Raw genomic sequence first — 26,330 nt, 5'->3', positions numbered from 1 at the left:
AAGCTTTGAAGCTATTCCCCCTTGTATCTTGAAAACAAAGATTCTGGTAAGTTTTACCAGTACTATACGTTCTAGAGGCTTAATCTCGTCCGAATCGATCGTAGGGAAGGTGAGCCCCGGTTGAATTTTTTGTAGCCCGTTTTGCGCGCTTGACATCACCCATTCCTTCCTCATCTTCACAATTATAGGTCCATCAATTCGCATCTGCAAGGTCTAAGGGCTTGTAGGACAATGAGCGCTTCGTAGGTCATTGTTCTAAGGCGCTTTCTTCTTTCCGAGGGTCTGCTGTAGAAAATTCGCGGTCTCGTCAAGGTGCTCCGCTCCACAGTGGCCAGATAGAAATTGAAAAGCTTCGGAATCCCACGATGTAGCTTTGAAACTGATTTCCTCTTGGACTAACTTAGTGACCTTTTCAGCATTCGTCGTATGACAGTCGCGCTCGGAAGAGAATTTGTCACGTCTGGTGAAAGCTGGTGCTCTCGCTGCGGATCTTCACCACCGAATATTGGAACTCTGGCTCGTTTTCTGCACGATCAAGCATCGGTTGAGTCACCCGCAGGAGACCTGTATCCGCGGAGGCATGTCGGGTCGTACGAGATTTGAAGGCTTGTTCGCCAATTTCGTCAGTGCAAAGGAAATCCTTCGAAGCTAAGGCCCCGAATCGCGGATTCTTGTATCTTTCACCGATATGCCTGCTTAAGAGGAAGAAGAGGTTTTTGATCAAACGGCTGTGCAAAATGCGTCCCATGAGGCACAGAATAGAAGCAGAGAGCATTGTGTTTTATATATAAATCGAGATATAGATGATGCAAACCATGACCGTCGAAGAGGAGCCGTTTGTACCTTCCTGCCGATCTTCTAGGATTCTCCCCCAAAAGTCTAATGGAATCTATACCAAGCTCATCTTGTCCACCTGGTTTCGGGGATCGCCACTCAATATTTGTTAGGCACGTTGATCTCACGGTACCAAAGTCGAGGGTGCGTTTTGCCCTTTAGGAAAATGTATGGAGGTAGTATGTCGCCAGTGTCCCCTCGCCATATTCCTCTATCGGTGTTTGCCGTAATCGTTCAAGATACGAAAGCCAGTTTCGTCAAGGGTATAATATATTCATCGGACGAACACCCCCGGTGGGGATATACTGCTCAAGTTGATCAGTAAACTGCTGAACGAGGCCAATATCTCCGCATTATTCCATTTCGTATCGATCGTACGACGGTTGGCACCTTTGAACTGCGATGGGAGTGGTGCAAGGAAGCGGTAGATCTAGTTCTTTCCGAGCTCTTGTGGTCGTTCCCGCATAGAATAGCCCTGGAGATCTGGTTTGCTGCCGTGATGAATAAGAGATACCATATCTAGAAGCGTGGCAGTATCAACCGGGACTGGCCGGCGGCAATTCTGGGCCGATCATTGGACCCACGCGGGCCGAGCCAAAGCTAGCGCGCGTGTACATATCAGGTGAATTTTACTCTGTATCATTGGCAACTCAACAAATGAGTGCATGCCAGCGTCATTTATATGAGCTACTCATGTGCAAATCCCACATGTCGCAACAGGTTCATCACAGTGGGGATCCAACGAATCTATCGACCAATGCTTAACAAGATATTGTATGGGCCAGGCTCTCCCCTGTCGACAGTCGGCCCATTCGCCTTCGACTCTGGGGAAATTATGAAACCGCAGTCACCTCCTATGCGCCCGGGATGGTCAACGCGTTCTATTATTGTCTATCCGATGACAACTGAGCATGGTGTTTTCTGCATCCCAATTACGCTTTGTACAACTCGTTCTGATCTTGTTCGGGACCATTTTTATCCTCTTCAAGCTACGACCGAGCATTCACAAGGCAACCGCCCCCATCCAGCAGGGCTGGAGCGACCATCATGATTGGGACGACTTTGATCCCATCATAAATGACACCCTTGGGGTAATGGTTCCATTTCAATCTTCACCTGGAGCTCTTTCGACTTACGACTATTTAGGTTCAAAAAGTCTTCGCCATTAACCTCATCAGCCGGCCTGATAAGCGCGACAATATCATTCTAGGCTCATCCCTCAGCAATTTCCACGTCGAATGGATTGACGGCGTGACTCCGGATGAAGTAGATGCCAAATCCTATCCATACGTATGTTTCCAAACTCACACAATACACGCGACGACTGACATTTTCTAGAACTGGAACCATGGCCATAAACAAGCTGAGTACGCGGCCCGACGGGCACATCTCAACGGATTCCAGCGGTATGTGGTCTGGAACTGCAATATCCGACATCAACTAATTATCTCCTAGAATTGTCCAGGGGAGATTAGCAAGTGCTATTATCATGGAAGACGATACCGACTGGGACGTATCAATCAAAGCCCAGCTTCAAAGCTTCGCCCACGCTGTCCGAGCCCTCCAGCTCCAGGATAGCCGGAATGTCCCGACTCAGTCACCATACGGCGACGACTGGGACATCCTGTGGCTAGGCCACTGCGGCGTGTCATGTAGAACTGATATGCCATTTTACCTTACCCCGAATGATCCGACTATCCCAATGCCCCATCACTTTCTTCCACTGTGGCGCGACCCTCCGACATTCGAGGGGTACGAGAGACCCGATCACAGTCGACTTGCGTGCACAGCAAGTGACGCTGTCTGCTCCATGCTTTATGCCGTCAGCTACAGTGGTGCGCAACGGATTCTCGCAGCGTTGTCGGTTAACCCGTCTGGTCTTGCAGAAGAAATTGATATTGGTGCCCAATTTGACGTCTCAGTTGGACGCATGTGCGGTAATGGTTATCTGCGGTGTTTTGCACCTTATCCATCGATCACGGGCAGCTTCCATCAGGCAGGGTCAAGGGCAAAGTCTTCTGATATCAACAATGAGACCGGTGAGGTAGAAGGCTTTTCCAGCTGGGGAGTGATGTATAGCACAATGCTCAATATCGACCGTATCCTGAAGGGGGAACGGACCGTTCATGCAACGTGGGGCGATGTAGATGTGTTGGATGTCATTCCTGGAGACATCACAATGGAGAAGGGGTCTATCTACATCCCTAAGACGAAGAACAGGAACTGAAGCTAACAGAAAGAGAAGTTGTTACATGGCGGTGAAATGGATATTAGACTATATGTACGGAATCTAAATTGTTTGCAATCTTGGAGTAAATAGGAATGAATTCTATACTACTTCATTCATAGGACCTGTACGGGAGGAAATATCTACACTTGTCTACGAAGTCTACAAGCCCTGGAGAGAAGAATGGATAACGTAACACGTTGTTGAAGTAATAATAAACAAATCCAGGAAATATCATGAACCCACGCCGAAACACACGAACAAAGGGAAAAAGAAGAAAAAGGTCCATCAAAATCATAATATGGTACACGTGAGAAGCCACGACCATGCACGAAACTCAAAGGGAAACATCCAAAAGCATTATAAGGAAGACAGCTTAGCCCTGGCACATGATGCAAGCATCCTTGTTCTCGATGCTGCACTGCAGGGCAGCATCCGAGTAGATATCGCCCTCCGCAGCCCTGCTCTCGGCATCTTCAGGCTCAGCTTCAGCGCCAGCACCATTGGTCTTGGCCTCGACAGCGGGGGCAGCAGCAACAGGTGCAGCCACAGTGCGCGGGGTCTCCTCGACAGGGGCGGCGACCTTAGCGGTAGCGGGCTCGGCGCCGTTGGCACGGGGAATGGCCGAGTAAGCGGAGGCACCGGTGCCGCCGACACGCTTCTTAGAGCGAGCGACGTTGGTGTCCTCGACCAGGAGCTGCTCCTGATCGACGGTGAACTGAATGGGGGCGGAGGCGGCCATGGTACGCAGGTAGTACATGCCGGTCTTCAGACCCATCTTCCAGCCAGCGAAGTGCATGCTGGTGAGCTTGCCCATAGTAGGCTCCTTAAGGTGGATGTTAAGGGACTGCGACTGATCGATGTAGGCACCGCGGTCGGCGGCCATCTGCAGAATGTTGCGCTGGGAGATCTCCCAGACGGTCTTGTACAGGGCCTTGATATCGGCGGGGATGTTAGGGATGTTCTGGACGGAACCACCGTCGGCAATGATGCGGTTCTTCATGTTGTCGGACCACAGGCCGAGATCGACCAGATCTTTCAGGAGCCAAGGGTTAACGACCTGGAACTCACCAGCCAGGACACGGCGGGAGTAGATGTTCGAGGTGTAAGGCTCGAAGCACTCGTTGAAACCAAGAATTTGACTGGTACTGGCAGTAGGCATAGGAGCGACCAACAGACTGTTGCGGACACCAGTCTCGGCAATCTTGGCCTTCAGGGAGGCCCAGTCCCAGAGATCGGTGGGAGTGCGGTCCCACATGTCGTACTGCAGGATGCCCTGCGAGACGGGAGAGCCAGGGTAGGTCTCATAGGGACCCAGCTTCTTGGCAATATCGGAGGAAGCAGTCAAGGCACCGTGGTAGATGGTCTCGAAGATCTGGATGTTGAGCTGTCTCGCCTCGGGGGAATCGAATGGCAGACGCAGAGCCAGGAAAGCATCAGCAAGACCATTGACACCAAGAGCGATGGGACGGTGACGGAAGTTGCTCTTCTTCGCCTCAGGAACGGGATAGTAGTTGATATCAATGATCTTGTTCAAGTTGTGAACGAGAACCTGCACGACCTCGTGGAGCTTGCCAAAGTCATACTCGCCTCGGGCAGAGTCGACAAAGGTGGGGAGGGCGAGGGAAGCCAGGTTGCAAACAGCCACCTCATCAGGGGCACTGTACTCAATGATCTCAGTGCACAGGTTAGAGCTGCGAATAGTACCCAGGTTCTTCTGGTTACTCTTCCTGTTGCAGGCATCCTTGTAGAGCATGAAGGGGTTACCAGTCTCGGTCTGGGCCTCGAGAATGGCATACCAGAGTTTCTGAGCCTTGATGGTCTTGCGGCCACGGCCCTCTTGCTCGTACTTGGCGTAAAGGGCATCGAACTCCTCGCCGTAGACATCAGCCAGGCCGGGAGCCTCGTTGGGGCAGAAGAGGGTCCAGTCACCGTTGGCCTCAACGCGCTTCATAAAGAGGTCGGGGGTCCACAGAGCGTAGAAAAGGTCACGGGCACGAACCTCCTCCTTACCGTGGTTCTTCCGCAGATCGAGGAATTCGAAGACATCGGCGTGCCACGGCTCCAGGTAGATAGCAAAGGCACCAGGGCGCTTGTTACCACCCTGGTCGACATAGCGTGCGGTGTTGTTAAACACACGCAGCATAGGAACAATACCGTTGGAGGAGCCGTTGGTTCCACCAATGTAAGAACCGGTAGCGCGAATGCGGTGGACATTCAGACCGATACCACCGGCGGTCTTGGAGATCATGGCACAAGTCTTGAGAGTATCATAGATACCCTCAATGCTGTCCGCGCTCATGTCGACCAGGAAGCAAGATGCAAGCTGGGGTTGGGGAGTAGCGGCATTGAACAGAGTGGGGGAAGCGTGGGTGAAGTACTTCTGGGACATCAAGTGGTATGTCTCAATGGCCTTCTCAATGTCCTCGCCGTGGATGCCGACAGCAACACGCATCAGCAAGTGCTGGGGGCGCTCAGCAACGGTGCCGTTAATCCGAAGGAGGTATGAACGCTCGAGGGTCTTGAATCCGAAGAAGTTGTAGTTGAAGTCACGGTCGTACACAATTGCCGAGTTGAGCTCCTCGGCATGCTTCATAACAATCTCATAGTGCTCCTTTGAGATCATAGGAGCAGGCTTATTGTTCTTGGGGTTCACATAATGGTAGAGATCGGAGATGACCATAGAGAATTGCTTTTTTGTTTGCTTGTGGAGGTTCGAAACGGCGATACGTGCAGCCAGAATGGCGTAGTCAGGGTGTGTAACAGTCATGTATGCGGCGGTCTCGGCAGCCTGAGATTTAGATGTTAACATAATGCCTCAAGCTGGGGGTAAGCAGACATACCAGGTTATCCAGCTCAATGGTGCCAACACCCTGGTAAACACCAGAGATGACCTTCTGGGTGATGGCTGCAGCATCAATGTGCTCGGGGTCAAGGCCATAACAGAGCCTCGAGACACGTGCGGTAATCTTGTCGAACTGCACGCGTTCCTTGCGTCCATCTGCAGTTTGTATTCGCGTTAGCCCTCAATCTGAAACGTGAGGCAAGCTCAGGTGGCTGTGGCGAGATGGAGGAGCAGAAGCTATCTCTCGCCACCAATGTCTCTGAGTATCAGACGATCATATATGCACTTACCTCTCTTGTAGACGAACATTTTGAAAATATTGATGAGGTGATAGGGGCTGGAAAGAAGAGAAAGAAGAGAACAGGGGGGTATCAAGATCACAGTAGGAGGATTGAGATGATATTAGAGTATACAAAAAGGGGGGGAAGATGTAAGCCCGTAGAGGGGTGTGAGAAGAAGAAGAGATCAGAGGGGCAGAGGAATCTTTGGTTGCCGAGTGGACGCGTTGTCTTTTCGCGTGCCCGCGTTTTTTCAGCTTACCAACAAAGGGATCCACCTTTGCTTTCAGACCTCAACGCCAGGCAGAAACTGTCCATTTATACCAGATGGAGTTAGTGCGGTGGTACTAACGATCCTAGCGTGGGTTTACTAGCGAGGATATAGAAGGCGGTGTGGATCGAGAACAGGCGGTGAAAATGTGCCTTGCAGGTCGTGGATGGTCACGTGAACACGCGAATGGTCGCGCATGGAAACATGGCATCGGAAGGGCTGCCGCCGAGCGGCCTGAAGCATTCCGGGCTCAGATGATCTTCAAGTTCCAAGGCTACGTGTAGATTGAAGGTAGGTTTTTACAGCTTTAAGTTTGCCCGATGTCCTAGTCACAACATCATATGCAACCCCGATTCGAACATTGCGACCCTTGCTGCATTCATTACACATCAATGTGATGGATCTACATCGCAATCTCATCAAGGGGGCAAGAGGTGCGGGGATAACTTCGAGAATACCTTGTATGGACTGTTCGTTCTCTTCTACTAAGAGAATACGCTGGCGTCTTTTGGTCATTGATTGGATCCATTTGAATCTGTCCACATCGACTGATTGGCAATTGAGGCAGACATAACTGTTTTCAATAATTGTGCTGTACGAGGTGAAGAGCACATAAATCAATGCGATATTGGCAAATAAGAAGATAAAGGTTCAAGATCAAATATTGGCATCAACGAGCAACATATCAGAGAATTCGAACCACATCCCTGAACAACGATAATTCAGATCAGATCGAAAGGAGCAACATCAAGGCTAATAATATATGCTCATGGATATTCGCGTTAGGCTGCTCTCAGTCAATGCCGGGTTCTTACAGCAAAGCAGCAGCGCCGAGGAACACCGCAGCAACAAAGGTGGTGGAGAGCTGGCGGTCGGACGAAGCGGCGTTGAAGGTCGAAGTAGGGGACGCGGCGGCACCAGACTCGGAGGCGGTGCCAGTGCTGACTCCCGAGGTACCGGCGGCAGCACTGGTGCCAGTGCCAGTAGCGACGGCAGAGGAACCAGTCTGGGTAGCAGTGACGAAGCCGGTGGCGGTAGAGGTCTCAGAAGTGCCGGTAGCGGTAGAAACATTAGTCTCTAAAGAGAAGATAATAAGTAAGTAACCGATTCAATGATATAACGTGGTGTTGGGTATGTGTTGATCCTTACCAACTTTGTGGCCGAGCTGGGCGCAGTTGTTGGCGAAGAACTTCAGGGAGGCCTCGCTATCGGCACAGTTCTTGGAGATAGTGGACTGGATCTTGCTGGCGTTCGAGCCGCAGATAGCCTTCGAATCGGCTGGGTTGGGTTGCTGGCTAAATGTCATCAGTATCAAGACTCCACTGGGCATTCCTTCCATTCCTTCGAACATACCCGATAACCTTGAGAACACAGGCCGGGGTCTGCACGGCAATCACGACATTAGCCAGAGCCACAATGGCAATAGCAAAGATCGACTTGTTGAAGAGCATGATGAAAGATTGGGGATCAAAGATCGAGGATTGGAAATGGAAAGATTGGATTCAAGATCGCACAGCGAGTCTGGAGTAAAAAGAGTGTGTTGGGCTAAAGAGCGACTGTAGAGAGTGTGGAAGAGTGGAAGAGTGGAAGACAAAGAGTGACGAAGTGGTAAGGAAGATAAGGTCTCGACCAGAGGAAAACGGGGGGGGAGAGAAATCGGGCAACCACAGTTTCATCACAATCTGGAAACCACGATGGGGGTACAGGATCTGTTACGTTACATTAATAGCCTTACAGAGATGTACCCCTATTATTATGGGGCCATATTAGTGGTACTTTACAGTACATGTCATTTTAATACATGTATCTTTTGTTCCCCATAGCCTGTGACACTTCGGCTCCGAAAGTGGTTTAGCGTCAGGGACCTGTCCCCAGATACAGGAGAGCGTCAACTGTCAGTCTTGAGGTGTAAGGGAACATATGGATGTGCTACTTGAGAGGTTCCAAGGTTATATTTGAAGGTATTAATCCTAGGAGTGGTATTCGGAAGGATTCCAGGTAAGGCAAAATTGTTTTGATTTTCTTTTTCCCATTAATTTGTGTCTTAGTGGCTGATCCAGATGGGGATTAGAGGGTTTGAGCTCTATTAATAACCTCACTTTACCTCTAGGGCTAGATGCACCAACCTTGGAAGGTTAGAACGCAATAAGATGTACTAATGTGGTGTGACCAATCCTACCTACCTAGGTAGGTACCTAGGTCTCGAGTAGTAATAGGCTTTAATCACAGACTAACATTTCAATGTTCCACTAACGCAAATCTATTTTTTTGTCGCACTAGAACGACCAAAATGTCAGTGGACTCCATCATTGGAGCTCCATAATCTTGGTCGAGAACGACGATCCATTCATTTCCATCACCATGCTCCTCCATCGACTTGAAGATCTTCTCTGCCTCCACCCGTGGTCTCTCAAAGCAAGAAAAGACTACTATAACATGTCGAGCTGGAAGGCCAGACATAAGCGAAGTGCGGGGGTCATTTGGTGGCAGTGTGGGATGTGATCAGAGTCCACCAAAAAGGATGACAGACCGATACAAGAGGGCAAGTTACGTTCGACGCATATGTACGGTAGGCACCACTCTCCGCCTCTGTCTATAATCTGATACAATTTGACCAATATATGATCGGGGCATAATAATAGGAACTTTACCTAAAAGCTTATCGTCGGATTTTATAACCTAGAACCAAGCTTCGTCCACAATCCCACTCACATGCATCTTGACGTCTCCTATGGAGGTATAACTAAGTGAGATATGCTGCCGCCGTGATTGGGACCGTATTTTGAGTGTATGGGCTACCTTGGTTAATCGTAAGTGCTATATAATCCAAGCATGAACGAGCCTTTGAACTAAGGAACTTCTTATCGAGTCCTAGTTGGGCCTTGATGTGCGGAAGCTATTCCCACATAAAACAAAGATAGGATATTCATATCAAAATAGTATTAACTCTGTACATCATATGCCTTTGTAAGATCAACACTTGAACACATTGCCCGCTCGTCATAACTTCTCCCAAACAGGATCAAAAATACTAGTAACAACCTCCTGCACCGGCAGCCTTTGATCCACGATCTCCCTCCCATTAACCAAATCATTCTCTCTAGCCCTCTCATCCGCCTCAGCTTCATCCCTCGCAATCCCAGCCTTAACATGCCTAACCACCAACCTCTTCCTCGCAACCTCAAAGTCAACATCCACAAACCAAAGCTCGTCCATCAACCCAGCAGCTGTTCTCCACGGCTCCCGATCCAAGCTAAGATAATTCCCTTCAAAAAACAACACCCGACAACTCTCCGGGATGGCAATATCCCCATCAACAGGATCCTTAATAGCATGGTCAAAGCTTGGCGCGTAGAGACAGCCCGTCCGGGCCGTAAGCGGTTCCCGCAGAGCTCGTACAAGCTCGAGGAACTTGTCGCCGTCGAAAGTAAACGCCGCACCTCGTCGCGCGGCCGCATTGACCGGATCTGGCATGGCGGCTAGCTGTGCGCGCGTGAGGTGGTACCCGTCCATTGGGAGGGCGATGGCTATCGGTGTTGGTGTTTTTGGGTTCTCCGAGGTGTAGATTTTGTTAATTCGCGCTGCCATCATTGTTGCTAGGCCTGTTTTGCCGGAGCCTGGGATGCCGCTGATGGCGATCATTAGGCGCGCGTCGTCTGCTGTTGAGCAGAATTTTGCTGGGGTGGGTTGTTAGCGTTTGGACGTGATCATGAGGTTTGGGAGGGCGTGGACGTGACAGAGCGCATGTTTCAAGCGCTTATTCTTAGATGCGTAGATGGAGATTTACTTACCCCAGGTCTTGTTGACCAGTCGGTCTACCTGTTGATCCATGGTTGACTAGTGAGGTCTGGGATCAAATGTGTATGGAAATATCCGGAGAGTTGGGGTTGCGCAAGGTGTGATACGAGTGTTGATCGGCGTACAGTCAATGTTTGACGGATCTAACTACTTTGTATTTGTTACTTGCCTGAGTTGTTGAACCGAAGCATAACTTCCCCCGAACATATTGGCGGGGCTCTTCCGAGTGGGGACTGCTGTACTCCGAGACATACGTCACTTTAACTTGTCAGGTACACCTTTATTTATTGGAATGCCTGTTTTATATTCATCCTCTAGACCGTGCGGTATCCAAAAATGTGAATATCTACAAGAAAGATGGGTCTTTGTCCGTCTGTTCAATTAAAATCGGTAGATAAACCGGACGGAATATGAAGGCAAGAATGTTAAGATCACAAGACAGCCTCAAAAGGACCTGTCAACCTGTCAACGCCGTCGCAAAAGCAAACTAGAAAGTGTGCCGTGTAAAATTCGCCGGAAAACGCCATTGCCAATATCGCCAATATCAAATTCCATGTCATTCCCTATCACAACCTGGGCGGCTGTGTTCAATTGTTGCCATTGGCTCGAGAAGCGCCCTCGGTGTCGGTGGAGTCCATGCTCGCATTGAGACCACGGTCGAGGGTGCGTGCAAGGCCAGCCGCGGCCCACCAGTCGTCGGGAATATCCTCACGGCGGGCAAGTCGATCCAGGATGACCTGCATGTGGTGGAGATCATCATTTTGGTGACGACGATCGGAGAGGGTGGGATTTTGGTCGTGCCCGTCGGAGAGAGCAAGAACGCTTGCAGGAATGATTGTAGGGATAGGAACGGGAGGATGGCTGCTCATTGTGGAATGGTGGTCGGGAATAATGCCTGCCCGTCCCATGAATTCCTGGAGAGCAGAGGGATGATCCTCGTCATCGGAAGAAAAGTCACAAGGGTTCAGTTGGTCAGGATAGGGGTCAAGTCCGAAGTGGGCACGGGAAGCTTCCGCGTTCATCGGCTGCGTCAAGTTGACAGAGGTTCGAGAACGAGCATTGCGCGAAATATCTGGGACAGCGGCAGAAGTTGAGGTGAAAGAAGTATTAGTGGATGGAAGAGTCGCATCTGGTGTAATCGTTGAGAGCAAAGTCTCCCACGCATCGGTTTCCCGCTCTCCATCTGGGCTGGGACTGCGCTGGCGATCCCCAAGCCCGTCTACGACGGGGTCTCGGGTTCGTCGAGTTTGTGTATTGTGGGACCGGGTTTCTGGTGGGAATGAGGTATTGGAGGCGCGATCACTGTTATATCTGTCACGCATAGGGGGCAGACGCACGCCGCTGTCCGAGGGAGTCGAAGAAGCGCTGGTGTGGTATGCGAGGGCGGGAGCGAAGTTGGGAGTCAATGACGGGCTGGCATGGGTATTCCTAGGCTGACCGTCCATGCGACCGAGCATATCGGTCAAGACTTGATCGCGATGGTTCCTGAATATCTGGTTGGCTAGCTCTCTCTCAGTGTGTGGGGGCGGCTGGTTGGCTGTCTCTGCCTGCCTCGCAGCGCGCGACTGAGCCCAGTTGATGAGCATTTCCCGGTCGGCCGGTTCCATAGCTACTGCATTCTCGATAGCCCCATGTGGCGTGATAAAAGAAAAGCGCGGCACGCGTCTAGGTTCCACGGCGCCGCGTCGGAGCTCATCGATGATCTGTGAATGAAACGAAGCCAAGACATCGGCACGCCGCACGCGGGAGCTACTGTGTCGCGACGGTCCTCGGCGAATCGACGAGCGTGCAGTAGAAGATGAGTCCTTTTCCAAAGCAGACTTAGATGCTTCAGATTTGGAGGGCTCACGCCACATACTAAAGATCAAAGTTAGCATTGTATCGCGAAGCAGTGGCGCATGCGATGGCTTCGCGCGCCAATGTGAAGATGAGATGACTTACGGGATACCCATTTTGCTTTGGGGCTAAAAGAAAGAGACAAAAGAACAAAGATATTTGGAAAAGAAGGACAAATAACCGGAAAGGCAATTATTGAACTAGTAGAACACGACTTGCGATAACGGTGGAGATGGTTGATGGAGACGGGGGAGATTGGGTTTTTTCGCCTGAGGCGTGGCTAAAGTGGCTAGGTCACGTGCATATTAATCTTTCAATAGCACACTTGTGCAATGTCTTTTTAGGCAACCAATATGGAGGATTGCTTCGTAACTCTTTATTCAAATTAACTGGTGAATGTCTGAATTCTATAACTAAGCACCTCTCATATTGTAGCAAAGGGAAGAGATCGATGCCTGAGGCATAATATAAGATCACGTGGGGATATTCCTCCGATCACGGTAAGCTCCGACCTTTTGAAGGTGGACTACCGTAGGCTACGCTCATTTTGGCTTTGCTTTTCTTACTGACAATGAAGCTTTGAAGTCCTAAACCTGTGTGTTGCTAGCTTATCTTTTCGTCAATAATGACAATTGACCGCGAAATTGCTATCACGCTACACTCCGAGGAATGATTGAATTAGGATTGAGTCGGGTTGCGAGTCTGCTTCAGCAGACTCCGCTGTCATGGAAGGCCGTTCACATTGCTGGAACCAACGGTAAAGGATCTATCAGTGCCTACCTCTCCCATTTGCTGTCCACCGGCGGAGTGCGTTGCGGCCGCTTCACTTCCCCGCATTTAATTGATCGGTGGGACTGTATTACAATTGGAGAGAAAGTGGTCCAGGAATCCCTTTTCCGACAGTTCGAAGACCAAGTCAAACTACGAGATCAAACCCTAGGCATCGGTGCCTCCGAATTCGAATTGTTGACCGCAACAGCGTTCGAGATATTCAACCATGAACGGGTCGAAGTTGGTGTGGTCGAGGTGGGCATGGGAGGCCGTCTAGATGCAACAAATATCCTGAATAATGTCCTCGTCTCGGTCATTACAAAGATAGGGGTAGACCACCAGGCTTTCCTTGGATCGACCATTGGGGAGATTGCTCGTGAGAAGGCGGGCATCCTCAAACCCGGAGTCCCTTGTGTGGTAGACAATACAAACAGCCCGGAAGTGGTCGCAACTGTGAGGGCCCGCATACAAGAACTGGGTATTGATTCCTTGTTTGTCTCTCCTGCAACGGTCTCCGAACAAATCCCGGCACTCGCACCTTACTTCCAGAAGTTTGATCTAGAGCCTCACCAACAAGAAAACATGTGCTGCGCAGTATCCGCACTTCGTCTTGCCCTTTCTCAACTACGACCTGAGATGGATGCATTCTCGTTGCTTCCATACCTGGCCGATGTAACATGGCCGGGCCGTTTGCAAAACATTATCCTCCAATCTTTGATCGGTCGTGCAGAGCCTATCCTGCTCGACGGTGCCCACAATGTGCAGTCTGCCGAAGTCCTCGGAAAGTACGTTGACCGCAAAATGCGTGTTCAAGGCCAACCGGTGACTTGGGTTGTTGCTGCATCAAGTGGAAAGGACCTGGCCGGTGTGTTTGGTTCCATTATCCGGCCCGGAGACCGAGTTGCCACCGCCGAGTTTGGTCCCGTGGATGGAATGCCCTGGGTCCAGCCAACTAACGCCAAAGAGCTCGCCTCGTCCCTTCAAGCTATCCAAAATATTGGCCAAGTCCAGAGCTTTGAAGGGGATTTGCTCCCCCGCCATTCAGTGGGCTAGCCAGGAGGCCCAAGGGGGGCCTCTTGTCATTGCTGGTAGCTTGTACCTTGTTTCTGATGTGTTGCGCCTTCTCCGTGCCCAAAAATGATACCCTCTATAGAATTGATTGGATTCCCCGATCTATATCAGTAAATAATAGAATTCTACGGCAACAACAAGCCTTTTATTTCCTTTTCCACCTCTCATCCCTTGTAATAAACTGCGCTATGCGTTAACCTATTGTATCCTGTATTGTTTTTTGGTCAAATGCTAAAAAATTGCACCAAACTGGGTATTATAGGGCTGATCGGCGATTGTCCAACACAGCCTGCATGATGCGGCGGGTGGAGCACGAAAGTTCAAAACAACCACGATTTCTTTGCGAACGACCCCTTTCACGCCCTATTGCCGTCTCTATTAGATCGATATTTTTCAGGGCTCTCCATGGTGATTGTATTCATCTGAAGATCTTACATGCGCCTCGATTTGTCGTGGAAACGGCTCTCTAGGGCGTGAGAGCTGAAGTGCTGTAATGTTCACTTGGTGAGACCCTCCCCACAACGTCCGCACGCGAACGCTCATTCGTGATGCTTGTTTGTGCATTGATAGACTCGGACTAATTGCCAATAATGATTGCCAGAACCTGTGGACATGACCTCTGAGACCGTTGCTCTCAGCACTTCTAAGGTTGCCTCCTTCCTCGGCTTTCACCCCACCCCCCGCCTCCATCTAAAACCGCATCGTGAGACCGACAGCCAACTCGAACACGTATTAGGATACGGTCGATCCTAGTCCGCTGCATCATGGTTGCTCGACCCGGCGAAGGGAGCGAAGGGCAGCCTCGCCCTCTCACCCCCTCCTCGAGAACCCCCGGAACACCGATAAAGCCGCGATTGACACGAGTCGGGACGAGTCCGACAAAGCGAGAAGAGAAACCGAAGGAAGATAAAGTTTTGAAGTCGTCGGCAAAAGATGTTGCAGAGCTTAAGGACTATGTATGGATATAACGCCCTGTTTTCCCGCAAACATGGATTAGGCAGATGCTGACCTTGGGTGTTGATGTTAGCAACTGGGAGACTGCCTAGGCAAAGGAGCTTTCGGTTCCGTGTACCGCGCGTTGAATTGGAATACTGGGGAGACTGTCGCCGTCAAGCAAATCAAGTTGACGGACCTTCCCAAGAGTGAATTGCGCGTTATTATGGTATGGGATTAAACCAATCTCGGCGTTCATCTGATGTGCTAACACGCGACGCAACAGCTTGAAATTGACCTACTCAAAAATCTCGATGTGAGACACCCCGTCAAGACGATCAAACCCTGTACTGATATAAATCCTTGCAGCACCCCAACATTGTGAAGTACCATGGATTTGTGAAGTCCGCTGAAACTTTGAACATCATTCTCGAGTATGTGTTCCCAGGCCCAAATTCAACGGAACATGGCATTGATAATTTATAGGTATTGCGAAAATGGTTCATTGCATTCGATTGCGAAGAACTTTGGTCGTTTCCCTGAGAACCTTGTGGGACTTTATATGTCCCAGGTTCTTCACGGTCTACTCTACTTGCACGAACAGGGTGTTATTCACCGAGATATCAAGGGTGCGAACATTCTGACCACAAAGGAGGGGCTCGTCAAGCTTGCAGATTTCGGTGTGGCGAGTCGGACCACGGGCTTGAGTGAATCAAGCGTGGTTGGTACGCCGTACTGGATGGCGCCCGAAGTAATCGAGCTTTCAGGCGCAACAACAGCTTCCGATATCTGGAGTTTAGGATGCACTGTCATCGAGTTACTCGAGGGAAAGCCTCCTTATCATAACATGCAGCCCATGCCAGCATTATTTCGCATTGTAAACGATGATCACCCTCCATTTTCCCAGGGTGCTTCGCCGGTATGTCTTTTTTGGCTTCTCAGGCATATGTATACAACACTGACCTTATCTAGGCCGTGAAAGACTTTCTTATGCAATGTTTCCAAAAAGACCCCAACCTTCGAGTCTCGGCAAGAAAGTTGCTTAAACATCCGTGGATTGTCAATGCGCGCAGAACCGAGTCTGTCATCCCCAAGAAGTCTACAGAATATGAAGAAGCTGTCAAGAGTGTCCAAGAATGGAATGAGGCTTTGCGGTCACCGGAGACCGGAACTTCAAAGAAAAAGCAGAGGCCAGACCATCCCAGTACCTCAGGCCTGTCATCTACCCGGAATAACCCATTAGTCGATAGCCTGCCATCCCCGACCTCTATCAAATCCACGGATCGCTTCCGCTCACCTGTGTTAGCAGGGGATGACAATTGGGACGATGACTTTGCTACTGCAATCTCTCCTAGCGCACTCAAGCTGCCCCATCTACGGCCACATGATAATTTTGGGGGCATGCTGTCTTCCGAGAGACTTAAAGCTTTCGCGTCACTTGATGGGACTATACTCAAATCGGATGATAATTCTGATCCCTTTGAGGATACCTCAGGCTTCTCAGACGACGATTTGCAGACCATTCGCCCATACCCCGTCAAACCTTCTGTAGCAGAGCCTTCAAAACCTCAAAGCTCTGCAGTCTCCCAGCCCGGACCCAATGCCCCCGTTTCTGCATTGCAAAATGTCCCAATTCTCACCCAAAATCCCATGCCGAGACGCACTCGTCCGGCTCCTCGTACGACCAATCTCTATAAAGAGAACACCGTCGACGATTATTCAGATCTCATTATGGCCAACGAGGGTGAACTAGACCGAAAACTGGGTGGTTATCAGGTACAGTCCTTGGCAAGACTTCGAGTTCCATGTATGATTCTAACGTTTTTTAGGATTTTGAGGATGACCCCTCGTCGCCCATTCATGAAAACATAGGATATAACCAAGTAGATGACGACTTTGGTGGCCCGCATCCCCAGCTGCGCAAGCAGCTTTCTGTGAAGCGCGACCGCTCTACCATTGAGATCCAGAGGTTTGCCGAGAATGAAAATGATGAGGACTTCTCTGATATCCTTGGTGCCGGTCAAGCTGCTCTGGATAAGGCAGAGAGCGAGGATGGCTCAGATCAAAGCACATTGATGCTAAACTCGAAGCTGTCTAACTCATGGCTAGGAGACCAAGAAGACGAGGATGACCCCTTTGCGCAATTGGAAGAAGGCTTTGATGAGGTTGACCTGGAAGAAAACATCGCACGCGATAAATACGCACGTCTTCGCAACCAGGTTGAGGGTCTTGTGGACTCTCTCAAGACATCCCAAGACGAAGAAGTTCTTGCGGAGATTTCTGAACAATTGTTCACAATTTTCTGTGACCTCCCAGAGACTAAAAACATCATCATCAGTGCTCACGGTATGCTGCCAATTCTCGAGATTCTTGACACCACTCGCCGGCGTGATATCGTCTTCTGTCTGTTGAGGGTTGTCAACGCAATCATCTACGATGACTATGAGGTACAGGAGAACCTTTGCTTCGTCGGTGGAATCCCTATCATCAATGAGTTTGCGTCCAAGAAGTACCCCCGCGAAATTCGACTTGAAGCTGCGGCTTTCGTGCAGCAGATGTACCAGACTTCCACCCTGACACTCCAGATGTTTGTCAGTGCTGGAGGCTTGAATGTCCTTGTCGAGTTCCTAGAGGACGATTACGAGGACGAACGCGAACTGGTCCTGATTGGCGTAAACGGAATCTGGAGTGTCTTCGAGTTGCAAGTAAGTATTTCACCTTCGTTGCACTTTGCACTCGGATCTAATTATTTTCTATAGGGCTCCACCCCCAAGAATGATTTCTGCAGAATCTTGTCCCGCAATTCTGTTCTTGACCCCTTATCTCTTGTTCTAAGTCGTGCTCTCGATGAAGATGGGGAGTTGACAGAAGTCATCGAGGGTCGTATTGCCAATATCTTCTTCATCTTCTCGCAGGCCGAGAATCATGTCAAGGAGATGGTTTCTGAACGAACAGTGTTGCACAGTAAGGATTATTTCTTCCAATAAACATTTGCAAAGTTCTATGCTAACAATTTATTCAAGGAGTCTTGAAAGAATTGAGGCGAATGAGTCCAGTTCATCAGATTACGATGTTGAAATTCATCAAAAATCTGTCGATGCTTTCAACCACTCTAGATTCCCTCCAGAACTCCAACGCCATCGATGTCTTAACCGATCTGCTTCGATCGAATCTGAGAAAATCCCACTTCCGCGAGCTCTCAAACCAGATCCTCAACACCATCTACAATATGTGCCGCCTGAACAAGTCTCGGCAAGAAGATGCTGCATTGAACGGTATTGTACCGCTTTTGCAAAAGATCGTACTCACAGAGCGGCCGCTGAAAGAGTTTGCCCTACCAATTCTCTGTGACATGGCACAATCTGGGAAAGTTGGCCGTAGGGAGCTGTGGCGCAACAAGGGCCTGGGCTTTTACATCTCTTTGCTCTTGGATCCATATTGGCAAGTCACTGCTTTGGATGCTATTTTCACATGGTTTGTCTCCCGTTTCGATAGCGTAGTTGGTCCCGAGGCTGACAATGAATAATAATTAGGCTTCAAGAAGAAACCGCCAAGGTCGAAGAGCATCTCTTGGATGGTATATTTGAGAGCGATACATTTGAGGGCCCTATTTCATTCACTGATGCCATTGCGGAATGTTTGAAGCTTTCCAAAGCTAACGCATTCGAAAACACTCTCGAACCTCTGCAAAAGCTTCTCCGACTCAGTCCTCCAGTCGCATCCACCTTCGCGCGGCCCGACATTTTGCAGAGACTGCGGCAGAAGCTGCACCACACAAAAGCCGCCGTCCGACTCAATCTTTTGCGTATAATCGCCAGCATCTGCGATTCAAACGAAGAGCAAGGTGGGCTACTCGCAACCTATGGTCTTCTCGACGCTATTCGGAACATGGAGAACGACCCCGCAGTCCTTGTCAGAGATATGGCAGGCAAGCTCGTTCGATCTAGCGAGGCATATGGCGTCAGTAAACGCAGACCGGCAGCCCGGCGGCAAAGCACGTGCACTCCCCCCCCCAATCTTATTCTCGGCATCATCTACCCCATCCACACCTTCTTCGCACCGCGCCGGCCAGTCCAGAGGATATCTGGAAGGCCGGGACACTCCCCGGCACCCACGGAATTCTCTCAGTGTTTCTTCGCTTGCTATGAGACCTGGCAGTCGGGATGGCAACAATCCGGTTCTTGGATCTGCCGCCAATGGAAGCAGTGCGGCCGCTGCCAGACCCAGGTCTGCCCGACCCCTCTCTAGTAGAATGACTCACGTTGAGCTGTTGCGTGAGGAAGACAACAAGACTCCAAGCTCGCTAAGTCGGCGGCCTTCAATTATCCCTCGTCGCCGCCGCCCGACCCTCGCAGACTCTGAGTGGACGTAATTTGACGTCCGAAAACGTCTATTGCGGAATCAAATGTTTGTTATTCCGATTTCTCCAGGTCATAGTAGCCTTTCATACACAGCAACGGCGTTGTCAACTCTAAATGGACTTTGGGGGTGATGGTGCATGGCTTTCCTACTTTGTAAAACCTCTTTGTTATTATGTGAGCACTGGTTGCTGCACATAGAGTCTATGGTTTCCCTTTCTGTTCAAATCAATAATTCTTTCTAATTTGCACAAGTGTCTTTGAGTAATCTAATATGTACAACATTGTACAATAGGCATATCAAGGGCATTGTATTTGTTGGTGGCTTGAGGCCAGCCCTTGATATAGTTCCAACCCCATTCTCTCGTTCGATACGAAGTTATGCTTCTTTTGCACTTGTTTCGCTATCATATCTACCGGCCAATCCCACACTTCAATTGATTCAGCACCAATATAACTATGACGTCTGTTATGGGCTGATCTATAGATCTCGGGATCACGTGGAGCGTCGAAGCCGATTGGCGGCGAGAACCGTGAAAAATCTCTCTGAGCCGACAAAGATCATACGATGAATTGAGCCCGGAAACGCCTACAAGCCCTATCAGTCCCTTCCTCTTTTCTTTTGGCTTTTTTTCTCTGTCCGGTGGCCTTCGCTTCGGCATGAGCGCAGCGCTTCGCGTGCCGTTGCGGGCATTCAAGATTGATCCCGTTACGGTAGTCGGGAAAACGTCCAAACCCTCAACACCTGCATCCTCGTTTCTTCTGGCCTCGAACTCGTCGCTACGGCAATTGCCTTCTTCCGGTGTGATCAATGCTCCGTCATGGGGTCGTTCAGTGTCCTCCCGGGGCTCGATCCTCGCCGCTTCACGCCGTTCTTTTTCTGTGAAGGCTTCGCCTCTCTTGTCCCCGAAGACTAAGAGCCAGCACAAGTCCGAAAATGAGCCCAATATGAGTGCGTCGCAGCGAAGTATGATCAAATGGTTTATAATTGGAAGTATCCTCGGTTTGGGCGCAGTGACGTTCTCCGATCAAGCCCAGCATGCGTTGCAGGCGGCGAAACGCAGCGGGCGCGTCGTTGGCACATTAGCTGTCTGTATCAACGAGTAAGTGCACTGCCTCTCTAGACCCTTTCTATGTTGCGCCTTGACGAAATCGCTAACGCGACCTTGAATCTTCGCAGCTACCGTGTTACCCTGAAACAAGAGGCCTCGTCCCCCGAAGAACAGAATGCACTGATTAGCGCATGCCACAAGCGATGCGCCGAGCGTACACTCCGTGTCCTGGAAAAGAATGGATCGATTTTCATTAAATTGGGCCAGCACCTCAGCAGCATGGGCTACTTGCTTCCCATCGAATGGACATCGACCTTCATCCCACTCCAGGACAAATGCCCCGTTTCATCAATTGAGTCAATTGCCGAGTTGTTCCGCAAGGACACAGGCCAGGATATTACCGAGCTGTTCGCCTCGTTTGAATCGAGCCCCATTGGTGCTGCATCACTGGCTCAGGTGCACATTGCTACATTGAAGGAAACCGGGCAAAAGGTCGCTGTTAAAGTCCAGCACCCCGCGCTGGACGAATGGGTGCCGTTAGACTTGGCTTTGACTCGATTCACTTTCTCTATGCTCAAGCGCTTCTTCCCTGAATATGACCTGGAATGGTTGTCCAAGGAAATGGATTTCTCGCTACCGCAAGAGCTGGACTTCCGAATGGAAGCCCAGAATGCTACCCATGCCAGCGAGTACTTCAAAGAGCACTCCGATGCTCCACTAGTCATTCCTGAAGGTCCGTAATTCTGCCAATGCTGACTTTATGCGTTATGATTTGAAACTAACTAGACCCCAGTGATGTGGTCCCAAAAGCGTATCCTGGTCATGGAGTACATCGCAGGCCACCGCCCCGACGACCTGGAGTACCTGGACGCCAACAACATCGACCGTGACGAAGTTTCCGCCGCTCTCGCGCACGTCTTCAATGAGATGATTTTCGGAGACAACGCCCCACTCCACTGCGATCCTCACGGCGGCAACATCGCCATCCGCCCCAACCACACCCGCTCACACCCCAACTTCGACATCGTCCTCTATGACCACGGACTCTACCGCAACATCGACCGCGACCTGCGCCGCAACTACGCCAAGCTGTGGCTAGCCGTTATTGACGCAGACGTGCCACGGATGCGCGAGTTCGCGTACAAGGTCGCCGGCGTCACGGACAAGCAGTTCCCGCTCTTTGCCAGCGCTATTACAGGTAGAGATTACAGCGTTCTCACAAACGAAAGCGTCGTTTCTGCGCGAACGGCTAAAGAGAAAGATGATATCTCGGGTGCATTGGGTGAAGGCATGCTGCAACAGCTGGTTGTCTTGCTAGGCCAAGTTCCGCGGATTATTCTTCTCATCCTGAAGACCAACGATCTCAGTATGTATTCACTTTTTGACTCTCAATTCTCTTGGATATCATCGACTAACTCCCTCCCAGCTCGCAGTCTAGACGAGAACCTTCACACGCGTCAGGGTCCAATGCGGTCTTTCCTTATCCTCGCGCGATACGCTACGCGCACTGTCTTTGAAGAGCAGCTAGAAATTATTAAGGAGTCTGGCGGTGTGTTCCGCAACCTCTTCCGCTTCATTTGTGCCTACGCGAGCTACCTTCGCGTCGAGGTCAAGTTGTCTGTTTATGAGACTGTGCTGTCATTGAAGACTCGCTTCGGTCTCCGGAGTGTTTAGACGGTTTCTTTTTTTTGCGGATGGCTTGTGCTTCATATCTTTTCTTTGTTTGTTCTGTTTTTCCATTATATCCCTTGGTTTTGTTTTGGTTCATTGGCACGGATTGTCTTGAGTGGTCTGTCTGTGCATCAGCGATGGCGTTCTATACTTCTTTTCACATATGGCCTCTTCGTCTCTTGCGTGGATTGTTAGAGGGTGGATTGTCCTATGTTTCCAGGTTTTGTTCTGCTATGATTTTTGCAGAAAGCAAAGATTCAAGTGTGATCTTGTACAAATAGATAGATTGTGGATAATTTATAAATCATAGACTTCTTGTGATATTCCAAGTCTACCTATGTACTTGATTTCCTCTGCCATTCATTGGCTTTCCCATTCTGTTTTAGTGCTCAGCTCTCGTTGCTTTTCCTCACTGACTCAGCTACGCAGAGTCTTATCCCAAAGTCTACCTAGGTATTCTCAGTTATTCTCATTCTCTGCTCCTGGTATCCTAGCCCGGGCACATCGCTGCGGTGCCTTAGTGTCATTTGGACGCGAAGCTGAGGCCAACAGCGAAAGCTGACTGACCGATGGTAGAAACCGGGAGACTATTTTCGGAGAGAATGATAATCGTATGGGATCCGTTTGTCGATGTATTGCAGCCACGTCTAGAATTGAGCTGGTAATCCATAAAGGCAACTAGCGCAGAGAAGGGAGCTTCACTTGCACTATCAAACTTGTGTAGTGGAGGTTCTGAATATCCGTTTCTTGCTGATGCAATAAAGGGACTGTGAAATTCGATGCCGCTACTGTCTGTTGAAAGACTATTACTTCCAATTCTACTTTTACAAAAGGGTAACTATTCTGGTATCACTGTTTCATTGGAAACTATCAAGGCGCTGCTTTTCAGAAAATGGAGGTGAGAGTATCGATCAAGGATCCCACATACCGAGGCGCCGTCGCAGAAAAGAAAAAAAGAAGAAACAAGACGTATCGTGAAAAGAAAAAGGGAAATATGTACATCAAACAAATGGGCAACTTGTTCGTTTTCATCTCGTCCATCGTCATCTCTTGGCGCACATTTTCAGCGACATCAAGTACAACGAATCCCAAATGCACATCAGTTCTCGTCAATTGTCCGACGAGAACAAGCATCCTTGATCAAATGATTGTGTATTAAGACAACCTCGGAATTAAAATCGCAGAGTTCGTGAAACGAAACGAGTGAGTTGCGTCATTCCGACAGCATCACACCGTCAAAGGAGAAACGAATTTAAGCAGCAGGACTGGTGGTAGTCTCAACCGTAACATCAGGAATGACGCCGCCCGTCCCAGAGAGATCAGTGGCACGGGTGTTGGGGTTCTTGGTGTAGTAGTTGGCAATAGCAGACTTGATAGCGTCCTCAGCGAGCATGGAGCAGTGCACTAAGAATATATTAGCATGTGAACCGATCAAAACCATCACAGGGGAACATACGCTTGACAGGGGGCAGACACAACTCCTTCGCCACATCGGTGTTCTTAATCTTTCCAGCCTCGTCGAGGGTCATACCGCGCACGAGCTCAGTCAGGTAACTGGACGAAGCGATGGCACTACCACAGCCGAAGGTCTTGAAGACGACGTCGTCGATACGGCCGGAGTCCTTGTTCACGCGGATCTGCAACTTCATGACATCGCCACAGGCGGGCGCGCCGACGAGACCGGTACCGACATCCTGGTCGCCCTTCTTCATGGAGCCGACATTGCGGGGGTTGTTGTAGTGGTCCAGGACCTTCTCGTGGTATCCTCTGCGCTGTTGGGCTGGGGCGGGAGCAGCACGGCGGATGGCGGGTTGAGCGGACTGCAGGCCGGCGAGGGGAGAAAGGGTGCTGCGAGTGGCGATGGAGCCGACGCGGGGAGCAACGGTGACTAGGCGCTTGAACATTGTTGGATTATTATGATGGGGTATCGTTGATGTGGGATTTGTTTTGAGAGGTGATGTGTTGAAGGCGAAAAAAGATGGATCTGATAGGGAGAAAGTGATGAATTCATAAATAATCTGATCGGGTCTTAGATAAGCACGCTAGTCCTAATGGGGTAGTTTCTTTGGCCGGATCCGCCGGTCGTCGGAGATTACAAAGATGACGTTCTTTTATTTCTTTCGGTCTTCTCGAATTTGATATTTCAGTGAGAGGGGGAAAAGTTGGGGATTTATCTCTCTATGCCAGTGAGAATGCGTGCTGGTGATATCAGTTCTCAGGGGTGGCGACCTTTCTGCACCACTCAAGTTCTCCGCGGTGGACTCGACCGGTGAACGTCTTGTTTCCCGCCTCTCTCTAAGCCAATTGTTGGGCAATGATATCAAATTGTGGAGAGAAATGATAGGCATAGAAGACAACCCGGGCGATCAATTATCAGTTCGATATTTGGTGCATTTCGACCATTCGAATACGATATATGTTTATCGAGCTATTACTACATTTGCGTATCTAAATAATACAGAGGTCTCGTTCCCGCGGAGTTACATTCGGAGACAAAGTCGGAGTATAGTTCCCCCTTCTCGGCTTATTCCAATCGGGATATTCATTCCCGAATGAGAAAGAAAGTACATGCGTACGAGGCTAAATATATCTATCCTCGGCATTGTTCAAACATGAGCCATTTGCTAGTCAAGGGTTATATATAGCAAAGTCCATTCATGAATTGGGCCTTTTTGGTCCTTTCTTAATGTCTACCCATGAGAAGGGGCAGGAAATATCCATGTAACCAGACATCTAAAAGACTACCTGAGGAGACCACCGGAATGGACTGCCTGAAAAATCACCAGGCTACGGCTACGGCCGCATAAGCAGCCGACTATCCTTGTATGATACAACTATGAAAGTCTCCCATCCTACGGATAGAACAGAACTACTTGGCAAAATCAAGGCATCTAGATGCAGAGTCGCTTTCATTCAATATATCAGACGACAAATCTCGACCCAACCCAAAGCTAAACACTACATCGATATGCAAATTACAAAGCCTCACGAACAGCAGACTTGAACTAAACCAGGCGACAAATTAGCCAAGAGCAAAGAAGACCAAACGGATAACATACCGGGATAATCTGCGCATTCTCCATATCCCACACACCAGAAGTGGTATAGATATCATTGTTAAGTAGCTCAAGCACCTGAGCCTCATTCTCCGCAACAGCAAGCATCATGCTTCCCTTGAAAGAGGGTGCCTCGCCATCAGCGGGGTGAGCATTGAGCATTGCGCCTGAGAAGAGACGATCCATGTCAGTATATGTACGTACGCTTGAAGGACTTTCCACGGCAACGGCACTATCTAGACAAGGAAAACACAATAAAGGTAAATGAGACACATACCACCGGCAACAATAGCACCACTCGCAACGTTAGGCTTAACACCCTCGAGGTGCTTACTGAACACACATTAGCAAGACGAACTTCCACTACGCACGTCCCATCCGGACTCTAGATGCCAGGAAAGACTCACGGGCGAACCTCGAGACGCTTGGCCTGCGCGCCGGGCTTATCGGGCAGGATGCAGAGGAACTCTTTCTTGGCAGGGGCGGAAGACATATTGCGGGATTGGAAGGTTAGGATTGATTTTCTTGATTTTCTGGGGATTGTAGTCGAGGCTGAGGAGAATAAGTGTGATGGCGGGACGCGGAGGAATGATTGCCGCGCGTGGGGGAAAGCGGGGGCTTTGCTTTGAAGGGCGCGGGTGAGATGGAGTGACATTGTGAAGGGAATGAAGGAAATAGAATGAAAACCAATTGATTTGGATTGGGGTTTCTGTCCAAGTGTATAAAGTATGTGCAAGGTACATGCGATGTATACCGAACTTTTTTTTCCCTAGGGGGCCTTTCCTATTCGAGCTTTTACCTAGGTATGATAGCCCTGGAGGCTCAATGAGTATGTCAGCACCGACATGATTATGGGTCACGTGCATGATATCTAGCTGGATAGAGGATGTAGGAGGTCGAAGGAGGTTGAGGCTCAGCAAGGCGAATAGCTTCATTCATGAAATACTAGAGCATACGGCCTGTGTGTTTGCAGGGAATGGAATCGTGCAATTGATTATATACATGAACCCCAGCAGGTAGGCCACAGCACGGGTATCTGCCTTGCTTCATCTGCAAGAAATCTAGACTCATCACACAGCATCTGGATTTCAACTGAGTTGGTCTGATATCCTGCCTCTCATCTCAAAAAGCCAGTCAAAGACGCCAGCTCAGCATATGACAAAATGAAAAAAGATGAAATGGAAAGGACAATTTGGGAAATGACCTGCGTAGCAGAATCAGAATCAGAATCAAATAGAGGAAACAAGAAAAAGACACATAGAAGACGGCCCGGTTCTCCCTAATGTAGGTTTTGCGCAGATGATCGAGATGGAACTCGAGTGTACATGC

The 26,330-nt window shown here is 49.7% G+C and overlaps 12 protein-coding genes across 12 annotated transcripts; 5 read left to right on the top strand and 7 right to left on the bottom strand.

The window, feature by feature from the left end:
* Positions 1 to 454: 454 nt before the first annotated feature.
* N7489_010361 (uncharacterized protein) lies at positions 455 to 775 on the bottom strand (the record flags this gene model as incomplete). Its single annotated transcript, XM_056716110.1, has 1 exon — positions 455 to 775. The coding sequence occupies one exon, from the start codon at positions 773 to 775 to the stop codon at positions 455 to 457; it is 321 nt and encodes a 106-aa protein (XP_056563732.1).
* Positions 776 to 1,745: 970 nt separating this feature from the next.
* On the top strand, positions 1,746 to 3,061 carry N7489_010360 (uncharacterized protein; the record flags this gene model as incomplete). Its single annotated transcript, XM_056716109.1, has 4 exons — positions 1,746 to 1,925; positions 1,981 to 2,124; positions 2,173 to 2,240; positions 2,290 to 3,061. The coding sequence occupies 4 exons, from the start codon at positions 1,746 to 1,748 to the stop codon at positions 3,059 to 3,061; spliced, it is 1,164 nt and encodes a 387-aa protein (XP_056563731.1).
* A 376-nt stretch (positions 3,062 to 3,437) lies between these two features.
* On the bottom strand, positions 3,438 to 6,215 carry N7489_010359 (ribonucleotide-diphosphate reductase subunit RNR1; the record flags this gene model as incomplete). The annotated part of the gene is made up of 3 exons (XM_056716108.1): positions 3,438 to 5,852; positions 5,905 to 6,062; positions 6,197 to 6,215. The coding sequence occupies 3 exons, from the start codon at positions 6,213 to 6,215 to the stop codon at positions 3,438 to 3,440; spliced, it is 2,592 nt and encodes an 863-aa protein (XP_056563730.1).
* A 296-nt stretch (positions 6,216 to 6,511) lies between these two features.
* Positions 6,512 to 6,739, top strand: N7489_010358 (uncharacterized protein; the record flags this gene model as incomplete). The annotated part of the gene is made up of 2 exons (XM_056716107.1): positions 6,512 to 6,516; positions 6,559 to 6,739. The coding sequence occupies 2 exons, from the start codon at positions 6,512 to 6,514 to the stop codon at positions 6,737 to 6,739; spliced, it is 186 nt and encodes a 61-aa protein (XP_056563729.1).
* A 527-nt stretch (positions 6,740 to 7,266) lies between these two features.
* N7489_010357 (putative GPI anchored cell wall protein) lies at positions 7,267 to 7,906 on the bottom strand (the record flags this gene model as incomplete). The annotated part of the gene is made up of 3 exons (XM_056716106.1): positions 7,267 to 7,532; positions 7,605 to 7,750; positions 7,809 to 7,906. 3 exons carry the CDS (start codon positions 7,904 to 7,906, stop codon positions 7,267 to 7,269), a joined length of 510 nt encoding a protein of 169 aa, XP_056563728.1.
* Positions 7,907 to 9,455: 1,549 nt separating this feature from the next.
* Positions 9,456 to 10,286, bottom strand: N7489_010356 (kinase-related protein; the record flags this gene model as incomplete). The annotated part of the gene is made up of 2 exons (XM_056716105.1): positions 9,456 to 10,132; positions 10,247 to 10,286. 2 exons carry the CDS (start codon positions 10,284 to 10,286, stop codon positions 9,456 to 9,458), a joined length of 717 nt encoding a protein of 238 aa, XP_056563727.1.
* Positions 10,287 to 10,840: 554 nt separating this feature from the next.
* Positions 10,841 to 12,205, bottom strand: N7489_010355 (uncharacterized protein; the record flags this gene model as incomplete). The annotated part of the gene is made up of 2 exons (XM_056716104.1): positions 10,841 to 12,110; positions 12,195 to 12,205. 2 exons carry the CDS (start codon positions 12,203 to 12,205, stop codon positions 10,841 to 10,843), a joined length of 1,281 nt encoding a protein of 426 aa, XP_056563726.1.
* A 553-nt stretch (positions 12,206 to 12,758) lies between these two features.
* Positions 12,759 to 13,913, top strand: N7489_010354 (dihydrofolate synthase; the record flags this gene model as incomplete). Its single annotated transcript, XM_056716103.1, has 1 exon — positions 12,759 to 13,913. The coding sequence occupies one exon, from the start codon at positions 12,759 to 12,761 to the stop codon at positions 13,911 to 13,913; it is 1,155 nt and encodes a 384-aa protein (XP_056563725.1).
* A 782-nt stretch (positions 13,914 to 14,695) lies between these two features.
* Positions 14,696 to 19,236, top strand: N7489_010353 (serine/threonine-protein kinase; the record flags this gene model as incomplete). Its single annotated transcript, XM_056716102.1, has 11 exons — positions 14,696 to 14,887; positions 14,959 to 15,093; positions 15,151 to 15,180; positions 15,234 to 15,298; positions 15,351 to 15,783; positions 15,837 to 16,640; positions 16,694 to 17,569; positions 17,624 to 17,828; positions 17,888 to 18,338; positions 18,398 to 18,824; positions 18,847 to 19,236. 11 exons carry the CDS (start codon positions 14,696 to 14,698, stop codon positions 19,234 to 19,236), a joined length of 4,008 nt encoding a protein of 1,335 aa, XP_056563724.1.
* A 646-nt stretch (positions 19,237 to 19,882) lies between these two features.
* On the top strand, positions 19,883 to 21,948 carry N7489_010352 (ABC1 kinase family protein; the record flags this gene model as incomplete). The annotated part of the gene is made up of 4 exons (XM_056716101.1): positions 19,883 to 20,325; positions 20,403 to 21,007; positions 21,068 to 21,640; positions 21,701 to 21,948. 4 exons carry the CDS (start codon positions 19,883 to 19,885, stop codon positions 21,946 to 21,948), a joined length of 1,869 nt encoding a protein of 622 aa, XP_056563723.1.
* Positions 21,949 to 23,197: 1,249 nt separating this feature from the next.
* N7489_010351 (iron-sulfur cluster assembly scaffold protein) lies at positions 23,198 to 23,849 on the bottom strand (the record flags this gene model as incomplete). The annotated part of the gene is made up of 2 exons (XM_056716100.1): positions 23,198 to 23,349; positions 23,402 to 23,849. The coding sequence occupies 2 exons, from the start codon at positions 23,847 to 23,849 to the stop codon at positions 23,198 to 23,200; spliced, it is 600 nt and encodes a 199-aa protein (XP_056563722.1).
* A 1,071-nt stretch (positions 23,850 to 24,920) lies between these two features.
* On the bottom strand, positions 24,921 to 25,494 carry N7489_010350 (uncharacterized protein; the record flags this gene model as incomplete). Its single annotated transcript, XM_056716099.1, has 4 exons — positions 24,921 to 24,950; positions 25,005 to 25,237; positions 25,279 to 25,334; positions 25,409 to 25,494. The coding sequence occupies 4 exons, from the start codon at positions 25,492 to 25,494 to the stop codon at positions 24,921 to 24,923; spliced, it is 405 nt and encodes a 134-aa protein (XP_056563721.1).
* Positions 25,495 to 26,330: the final 836 nt, after the last annotated feature.

Source organism: Penicillium chrysogenum (assembly GCF_028827035.1).
Source record: "Penicillium chrysogenum strain IBT 35668 chromosome Unknown utg000005l_segment0_segment0, whole genome shotgun sequence".
NCBI classification, from domain to species: domain Eukaryota; kingdom Fungi; phylum Ascomycota; class Eurotiomycetes; order Eurotiales; family Aspergillaceae; genus Penicillium; species Penicillium chrysogenum.
The sequence above is the reverse complement of the archived record's forward strand: the minus strand, read 5'-3'. Positions and strand labels throughout refer to the sequence as shown.